General features: G+C 37.7%; 1 protein-coding gene across 2 annotated transcripts in view; it reads right to left on the bottom strand.

The window, feature by feature from the left end:
* Nucleotides 1-3484: 3484 nt before the first annotated feature.
* The window catches only part of Ppp2ca (protein phosphatase 2 catalytic subunit alpha), a 33448-nt gene continuing 26672 nt past the window's right edge, over nt 3485-10260 (bottom strand). For both annotated transcript variants that reach the window (XM_004629359.3, XM_023713100.1), the window contains exons 3-7: nt 9182-9355; nt 8165-8254; nt 7467-7628; nt 5573-5691; nt 3485-5007 (exon numbers count right to left, since the gene is read on the bottom strand). In XM_004629359.3, the coding sequence (XP_004629416.1) occupies nt 4935-5007; nt 5573-5691; nt 7467-7628; nt 8165-8254; nt 9182-9355 (618 nt within the window). In that variant the 3' untranslated portion in view covers nt 3485-4934. The remainder of the gene's footprint in view (nt 5008-5572; nt 5692-7466; nt 7629-8164; nt 8255-9181; nt 9356-10260) is intronic.

A 10260-nucleotide genomic window follows, 5' to 3' on the forward strand; every position in this document is an offset into this window, starting at 1 on the left:
CACCATACCTTAATACCAAGCTTTTTCCTGACACATCTGCTACAACACTAGACTATTAGGCCTCATCTCCAGATGCCCAGGATCCACTGCAACACTAGAATATTCTGAAAATACTGCTGTGTCCCTGAACTTCCGAAGGTACACCGCCCTCCAAGCAGAGGCATATAATAGGTATATTTCCAATGCTTTATTTACCTCTTTCACTTTGGTCTTCCATGTGCTACAGAACAATCAGCACATTAATTCTTTTTTGTATCACCATGATGTTCACCTTTGACTTCCATCAATGGACATTTCAGTTGCTGGCAGCTGTAGCATTTTAAGTCCAGCACTAAGGGAAGATCAATTAGGCCTAGGTTGTAGTTGAGCTGTGGAGGGCTGAACAAAGCATGAGCAAGGCTCTATTTTCTATCCCCAGCAGAAGAAAAACAAAAAAACCACAAAACACAAAAATTTGCTAGATCATCTCCTGAAAGAACATATATGACAGTATCTCCACTGACATTGGATGGCTGATGAGACTGTACACAATGGTTGCTGCTTTTCAAGAAACTTTCAAAAATAGTAAAACAAGCCTTAAGCAGTGCTGTCCTCAGCATGGGAGGCAGAAGACAGCCAGAATGCTTTTCCCAAGTCTTATGGGAATATAAACCACTTATAACTCAGGCTCTAGCCATGAACTCCAGGCTTATTTTTCTCATTAAAAGCAGAAGTATGATGCTAAATGTGGTGGTGCATGCCTGCGCACCTGTAATTCCAGCACTTAGCAGGATCACTGCAAGTTCAAGGCCAACCTGGACTGCACAGAGAAGCCTTGCCTCGAAAAGACAGTAATTTAGAAATTAAAAACTATGACCATTTCTCGGCATTGGGCTACTTGCTGTAATTCCTCTTTTGCGTCTTAGCAGCGTTGTATGTTCAACTTTTAAGCTCAAACATAACCTTCATTTCCCCCTCAACTTTACTCCAGTTAGTAGACATTTTAACCTATTTACCAGGATACCAATGTCTGCAAGCCAACTGTGCCGTTATAATGACACAATAACGATACTTGAGATTAATACATGTAGCAAAACATAAATAACAGTTCTAATACATAAAGCTTAAACTATAATTGAAACAAATACAGGGACCATGCCCAAATACATCTCAAACTTTGACAAAGGCTACTGCCCTACTCACTGGAACAGCTATACCACTATGAAGAAAAAGAACCAAGTTAAAAAATTCTGTAAAAGCAAGAAATAGGTCAATAATGTGAAAACAAGTTATATCTTTAATGAAAAACAGCTTTGGTTCACAGAGGTACAACTCACCTCAAAATAGTCTATTACTAAATGTCAGTCATATTTCTAGAGTATATTTGTGGTCTAACACATTCCAACTGGTTTGAGCCACCAAACCACTGGTAATTCAAGCCACTTCGGCAGCAAAATGTATGAATTAGAGCCTCACTCTGAACGTGATAATCTTTCAATGCCTGGCATTCCATTTTCAGAACAACTGTAACAATGAATAAATTTTTTCTCTTCAAATTTTTTCTTGTATGGTTTAGGGAAGGGTCTAGAGGGTATTCAGGGTCTCACTACCAGATCAGTCTCATAGTGATCCACCTGTTTACAGCCTCCCAAGAGCCAGGATTATAGGCACACACCACCACGCCCAGTCTCAATTGTGGTCTCAGCATGCCCTGGGGGCAGGACCAGCATGGCAGGCCTGGGCATCAAACCCCAAGTCCCTGCACCTGCTTGCAGGTACTTTACTCTGCTGAGCTATTTTATTTGGCCGGTCTTCTCTTCAAATTTTTGATCCTTGAATTTTTCTAGGCAACACACATGAATTTCATGCAAAAATTCAAATAAATTGCTGAGTGCAGTGGACACACGCCTATAATCCTAGCATTTGGAGGCTGAGGCAGGAGAATCACAAGTTCAGGGTCAAGGTGGGATATACACAGTGAGTGCAAGGCCAGCCTTGAACACAGCAAGAACCTGCCTCAAAAAGAAGAAAAAAAAAACCTTTGGCATAAATTGGTTAAAATAAGGCATTACACAGGATAGTACTAAACAACGAAGAGTCATACAAAGATTTTAATTTTATACTGAAACCTACAAATCACCCATCACCATGTAACTCAGTTTCCTTAAATTTGTACTTGAAAACAAGCATCAACCCTAGAGATAAATTACTTTCCCTAGATTCCTCCAAATAATTTAAATCAGGATATGTAAAGGCATAAAAATTAACCACAGGAAAAAAAACCTTGTTTTTCTATTAAGCCAACTCACTGTCAAAAATAATACTGTCATGCTAAATTAAACTACCACCTAAAATATGCCTTTCTACAATCAATAGTACTTTAATATACAACCAATGGGAAAAATAATTTGCATTGGGGGCATGGGAAAATTTGGCCAATAGCTATGAAGTTATAGTCAGATCAAAGGGAGAAGTTCTGGTGTACTACTGCACAGTAAGACAAACATGGGTAACAATGTATTTTGTATTTCAAAAAAACCTAGCTTTTTCCAAGTTTTTGTCATAGATGAACGATAATGCCTGAGGCAAAATGTTTTTAACCTGCCTTTAAAATCTCACAAAGTATACATGTACTGAAACATCACACTATACCTCATTAATACAATTTTTGTGTCAAAAAAATACAATGTAAAAAAATCAATTTGATTAAAATACTCAAGAAACATATCATTCTATAAATTCATTTACAAAGCAAACTTCAAGCCCTCAGACTAAAGTACTCAGAATACTCTGTGTGTGTGTGTGTGTGTGTGTGTGTGTGTGCACGCGCGTGCATGTGGGTGTGTGTTATGCTGGTCTAACATTCTAAGCTAAACCCAGACACTTTATGGTCTCCTTTGTACTTAGAGCAAGAAGCTTTTGAAGTTTTTAACATAAATCACAGTAAAAAACAAAACACCTAATTCAGTGATTTCAATTATAATCATCCATTTTTAGAGGACATGACCATACCATTTTCCTTACTCATTTCACAGGAAAAGGCACTAACACTTTTAAGTCTAGATGGAAAGCCCAGGCATTCTTTTCAAATTCAATTATTATAAAAATGTGCAATTCTTATGTCAAGTCCCAATATTTAAGGATTTATACCTGGATGACAGCACCACATGTCAATTACAAGGTATGAATTCCTTTAGTCAATTGTAACATCACAAGACCTGGAAAAGCTGGGCATGGTGGCTCAAGCCTATAATCTCGGCACTCTGAGGCTGATGAAGGAGGATCACTGCAATGTTGAGGACAGCCTAGGCTACATAGTGAGTTCAAAGCCAGCCTGAACTAGCTTGGAGAGAAAAAGTATATCATTCGAAAAAATTTACTTCAAATCTACACACACACACACACACACACACACACACACTTCAAATTGTGTATATGTATTTGCTTCATACTTCTTAAAAAAGGAAATGGTGCAACTTCTCTATTGGTTCCAAACTCAACACAGTACAAAGCAAGGAAATGTTTATTAACTATACTCACACATATTAATGATTAGTGCTGTGAAATATATACCCTGGTAGCTTAAAAAAAATCAAGTATTAGTTCACACAGAACTTCTAATCCTATTCAAAGGATAAAAAGGGGAAGATTCATTAAATGTCTGGCACTTCAAATGCCACTTCCCTTTGGGTAAATGTACATTACACTAAACAACGATCCAATAATAATTTTCTATTTGCTTTCACTGATTATCACTTAAAGAATACAGATTAATGCTTTTAACAGCTTTCTAAGACATTAAGATCACATGACTCAACAGGCAATGTACAGATATTTGTTAACGTAGCAGTCTGTCAATTATTTTAAAAAGTTCATGTAACTCTTAAATATACATAGCAATATAATATTTATAACCAGGAACTACACTAAGTAGACACATCATTTAAGCTCTACCTGAAAACATGCCACTTAAATCCTAAAACCTTAACCCTGATGTTACATAGTTTAACAGTTAGATCTTACCAAAGCAGCACAGATTTCCTTTCCTAAAGACAAGTTCAAAGTACATCAGCAATACGACAAATTATACCATAGGTAATACAAATAAATCCTGAAGCTCATCTGAAGAATGTCAAAAAGTTACTGGAGAGGTCGTATAGTGGCCTTCGTATTTATTTTTTGTTTACCTAGAGTTCTACAAATTCAAAAGTTTATTAATTGATTTATCTTTAAACAGCACCAGTCTTACCCACTGATACAATTAAAATTTGACTTTCTCAGTTCTTAGTTCACAAGTTTATTATGAAAAACACTGCAGTGTTCTTGTGCAGTAACATCGTCTTACAGGAAGGGGGAAAACATTTCTGTTCAGAATAACTCACCAGGTTCGGACAACAAAGAACAACATGGGGGTGAGATTTGAGAAGGGAATAAACTGAGTGCAGACAAATCATACAATTAAATTAAACAGTATCCCTGAAAATAAACAAAACAATTTCAAAACTCACAAGTAGAGGAGAGGCATGGTACTTATTTTTAAAAATCTTCATTAAGCGCCAATGATTGTTTGCTGCTACCCTTATCTACAGTCATGCTGTGTAAAGCTAGAGCTAAATGGAAGTTAAATTGTATTCACGAGGTGTTAATGTTTACATCTTATTATCTGCAGTCTCTCAGAGAAAGCAAAAAGTAACTACAAATAGCGCTATGCCAGAAACTGGTTTCTTGACCAACAATGTCGCTTCAGCATGCAATGAACTGGTTCATTCTAAAGTGGTCACGGCTGTTGATGACAAGAGGCTTTGTATTTTTATATGGCACATCTTTTGGTCCGTGTGAAAACAAGTTTTTTGAATGTTAACTATTTTCTGACACTCTGGAGTTACTGTTGCTCTTCCCATTTCCATTAGATCAATAAATGGTTCATGGCAATACTGTACAAGTTTAAATTTTCATTACAGGAAGTAGTCTGGGGTAAAACGAGTGACATGTGGCTCCCCTCTACGAGGTGCTGGGTCAAACTGCAAGCTGAAAATAAGACAAAGTTCATTGTTCATATTTAAAGATGTTCACACAGTAACAATCGTAAGTAAGAACTTCAGTCTTTCAAACTTTATGTAACTTTTTCCTATTCAATTTTTACTTGGATAGGAAAACAGAGCTTTAACTGAAACCAAAATCATCCACTTACGGTCTTTTAGCTGCATTCCCGTGTTAAGAACTTAGCCAACTTCAGTTAGGAAAGCTATGCTATTTATTATACAATGGGGTTCCTTCTCAGATGGCTTGAAAGAGTCTCTACCAAATAAGTAAAACTTAAAGCTCTAAAAAACTATATGGTTTCTCATCCTCAGAATATACATTATTAACTTTACTAAATAATAAAAACAGGTTTAAAAATTGAACACCTGGTGATCAACAATAGGGCTTACAGAGGGTTACTTTCTGCTGAGTGTTTCAATATATCACAGGTCTATTTTAATGAAAATTTAGAAATCAACTTGGAATTAGCATGAATTCACGAATACTTACACCTCCCAGTCAGACCAAGTATTCATTAACAGCAACCAAATGTTTGGGTTTAAGTACTTACAAAGAATATTTTAGAGTATCATCAAGTTCCATGATTGCAGCTTGGTTACCACAACGATAACAATAGTTTGGAGCACTGAAAATTGTTACTACATTCCGGTCATGGCACCAGTTATAGCCCTACAAAGGGAGAAAAAAGTTATTTACTTCAAAATTTACATACAACAATGAAAAACCTGTAACTTTTCCCCATTAGGCTTAATTTTCTGTATTTTGCACAACTATAAAAAATAGGTATTTACTTTTCCCAAATTAACAAAGCAATTAGTCGTGTATTATATAAAGAAAAAAAAGTTGGGCATGGGGGGTCACACCTGTAGCCCCAGCTATTTAGGAGGGTAAAACAGGAGGATCGTAAGTTCAAGGCCAACCTGGACAATTACCCAAACTGCCTCAACAATAAAGAACAAAAAGTGAGTGGGGTGGGGTTTGGAGCTCAATGGTAGAGTGCATGCTTACTATACAGACTTCAGGTTCAATCTACACCCCTCGGGCAGGGGGAACTTTATAAAAAATATGTAATACCAATAAGCAATGTATTTAGCTGGACTTCTGTAAATGCCTGCGTCTCATCAGCCTCTTGATAAAATAAACTAAGCATGGTTTAAGAATGAAACATGCGGGGCCAGGGAGATGGCTCAGTGGAATAAGTGCTTCCCTGGCAAGCGCAAGGGCCTGAGTTCAATCCCTGGTTCCACCAAAAAAAAAAAAAAAGAAAAAAGAAAAAAGAAAAGAAAAGAATGTGAAGACAGCCTCGGTTTAGTGAGTTCAAGGCCAGCAGAGACTGGATTACAAACTGAGACCCTGTCTCAAAACACAAAAACAGAATGAAGAACATGATTTAAGATACAGGACTCTATGAGTATCCCTTGCACAAGTAAATACACATTGTTGCAGTTTGAATATTACATGTTTCCTAACAGCACATGCTGTGTTAAAGGCTTGATCCCCAAGGTAGTGATACAGGGAGGAGATCGGACCTAGTGGCAGGTCCTTGGTCACTGGGAAGTGCCCTCGAAGAAGATTGTAGGGCCCTGAAGTGTCTGTCTCGGTTTCCTGATTCTAGATGTGACTCTTGCTTTCACACACGTATGCACTAAGATGTGTTATCCTTACTAGAAGCCCAAACCAATGGGGCTGCCCAATCCTGGACTTGAACCTTCAGAACTCAGTTGAGCCCAAACAAACTCTCCTTACAAGCAGCTAGCATAAGGTAACTTGTTGCAGTGACAACACACTAATACACGTACTCCTAGGGAGCAGAATCTTACTTTCTTCTCAGGCATGGGGAGAAGATCCCTAAGCTGGCCACTACCCTTACACAAATGACACACATCTCTGTAGTCACTAGCTTTATACCCTCAAAGTCCATCTGAATGCATAAGCTACTTCTGTTTTGTGTTTAGCACTGTTCACATGTTTCTCACAAAGCTGTATTATTAAATTAGGTAAGACCTAATTCTAAAAGTATGCTAAACAAGAACCCCAGCATGTTTCCTATTGTTTCTTTCAAATCACTTGTAACCCTACCATACAAAGAACTACTTCAGTATTCGTTTCTTCCGTAGCTCTTAGCTCTCCTGTATATATACATATGCTAAACATAAAAGCAAAAACAAAATCACAAAATTACACAATCCTGTATTCCCATATCTTATTTCCCTAAATCCCAAGCACTTTCCAGTCATTAAGAATTCTCTAAAATACATCAAATATCATTATCAAAAGCCAGTTTTTAATTCTAGCATGCAACTACCAAAACGCTTAAGCTACAATGGCAAACTCAAGAGAAGGAATACAAGGAATGCCTCAGTAACAGCATTAAAACTCCCTAGTATCTTCTCTCTCCTTCAGTTTACTAAAAGCCAAGTCTTGTTTTAAAGAACAGAACATACCTCCATCACCAGCTGGTGAGCTCTAGACACCAACGTGAGGCCATTGGCATGATTAAATGTCTCAGATATATCTTGGCCAAAGGTGTAACCAGCTCCCCGAGGAGATATACCCCATCCACCACGATCATCTGGATCTGACCACAGCAAATCACACATTGGACCCTAAAAACGTAAGTTTAAGTTACACATGATTTGAGTAATTCATCAGAAGCAGCTTTCTATGTCACTTTTTGAGCCTGGGTGCTGAAAGGAACAATAGATCTTTTATTTATTTATTTTATTTTTTTGTGGAACCGGGGATTAGAACTCAGGCCCTTGTGCTTGCCAGGGAAGCACTTATTCCACTGAGCCATCTCCCCGGCCCCTAATAGATCTTTTAGTTAAGACATTTGTGAAATGACAGATATTTCCTGGAAGTCTCTGTGATATACCACTGGCATCAATACATGGGCACCTCAACCTGCCTACAGTACGCAAATTCAGTAGTAGACAGTATGAACTGGCAATTAAGACAAGGTAGGTTCTAACAAAGCCAGGCCCATACCCACTGTCATCTTGATAGGCTTCTAAACTTGTGATCAACGGAACTGCTAAAAAATGTTCACACCTAAGGGATTTTTTTCATATAAAACGAACTTTTTAATTAAATTCTCTAAAAAGTTTTCTGAACAGCATTTATTACCAAGTAAAAGCCATACCTCATGGGGAACTTCTTGTAGGCGATCAAGTGCTCTGATGTGATCCAGTGTATCTATGGATGGAGAGAGGCCACCATGTAGACAGAAGATCTGAAAAGATTCATTTTCACTATTAACTTCACTTAAACTCTAAAATATTCTAGACTAACTTACAGATAGCTGCCTTTGTCATTTGGCCCAAATGGTGTCTGTGTGCTTTTCCTGTATGATGTCTGCCTGGAGGACCCACCTTTTCTCCAGCCCATTGAGAATTACAGAATACACACTTCTTAACACACTACCCACACTATATTCAGACTTCACCTCTATCAGCTCCTTCAAGAAAACGTGACTTTCTGTTATCCACACCCCTCCACTAAAACTAACTGTAGTATCTTCACATGGGTTTTTCTTGCAAGTTCTGTGTACCACCTCTATCTGGGGCAGTAAGTAACTCTTTGCATCTCCTGGACTTGGGCTATATTTTCTATCTCTGTGATCTCACTCACCCCATATATACACTTCAGTGCTTGCTAAAAAGAAGACACAAAAACAAACACAAAAACCCCCAACCAAATTTCAAAAGGAAAACAAAGTCACTAGAATCTAAACATTTGTTTTGAGACAGGTCTTGTAATATAGTCTAGGCTGGCCTTGAATTCACAGCAATCCTGCCTCAGCCTTTGAGTGCTAGGATTACAGTTATGTGTCACCATACCTGCCCTGCATTTAAATATTAATAAAGCAGATCATCCCTTCACCCTAGGAGGTGAGGCAGAACATTACAAGTTCAAGACCTAGTCTCTAAATTTAACAAGGCTCGGGGATCTAGTTCACTGCAAAGGTCCTATAAAAGGAAGACGAAAAAAGATACAAGTGGGTATCTTGGGTGGGAACATGTGTGTATAAACCTCAGCATCTGGGAGACTTGAGGATTGTAAGTTCAAGGGTGGTTTGGCCAACCTGAGTTGTAGGAGAGGATAATGGGATAAGCAGAACCCTAAAAGTAATCAAAAGTGAGTTTTAAAATGCACAAACCTGCCCATCCACCAAGGCAGTGAGAGGAAGATAATCAAAAAGATCTGTAAAATATTTCCAAACATTTGCATTTCCATATTTTCGTAAGCACTCATCATAGAAACCATAAACTTGTGTAATCTGTCTGCTCTCATGATTCCCTCGAAGAATAGTGATGCGTTCACGGTAACGAACCTAAAATAAAGAAAGAAAACATAAATGATTAGTTCCTTCAAAAATCAAATGACAATTCAAGCTTTCCATTGGGAAATTCAGAGTTCCAAATCTTGAAAAGACACCCCCCCATTACACTGAAATATGGTCTACAAACAAAAATACTCATGAAATGTTTTGTCAACTCCATCTCAATTAAATCAAAGATCTTCTATCACCCACTTTATACCAAGTAGTCATGGGTTATTAAACATCATACATGAGTATTTTTTCCAGTTCAATGACTTTTGGTAAATTTAGTTACACAATTATCACAAACCAGTTTCAGAACCTTCTCATTAGCCCAAAAAGTTCTCTTGCTGTCTGCAGCCACTTTCCATTCCCAGCAACCACTGATTTACCTTCCTTCTTCAGATTGCCTTTTCTAGAAATTTGATAAAGACAGAATAATTCTATGTAAGCATCAGTTGGAATATTTTAAGACTCATTCTGTGTTGTAGTACAGGTTAGTGGTTTATTCCTTTTTATAGTATCTTTTGTTTCTCCCTTCACTAGCAGGATGAACTGGTGCTAAGATTATGTGCATGAATGTATGCTTTTATTTCTCTTGAATGGATTATTGGGAATACTAACAGTACTAATAGTTGGTGACACTTTGATAAACACTCAAGCGGCTGAACCACTTCACTATCCCACTAGCAATGCACAAGCATCCTTACCTCTGCATAGTCACCAATGCTTGGAATTAGGAGCCTTAGATTAGTCATTCTAACACATGTGAAGTGCTATCTCACTGTTAGTTCAACTTATATTTTCCTAATGACTACAGGTGTTAAAGCATCTTTTCATGTTTAGTAACCATGCATCTCTTTGGTAAAACAGCTTCAAGTATTTTTTTTTCCACTTTTTTTTTTTTGGGGGGGGGG

This window comes from Octodon degus, unplaced genomic scaffold (assembly GCF_000260255.1).
Source record: "Octodon degus isolate 3935 unplaced genomic scaffold, OctDeg1.0 scaffold00029, whole genome shotgun sequence".
Lineage (NCBI taxonomy): Eukaryota > Metazoa > Chordata > Mammalia > Rodentia > Octodontidae > Octodon > Octodon degus.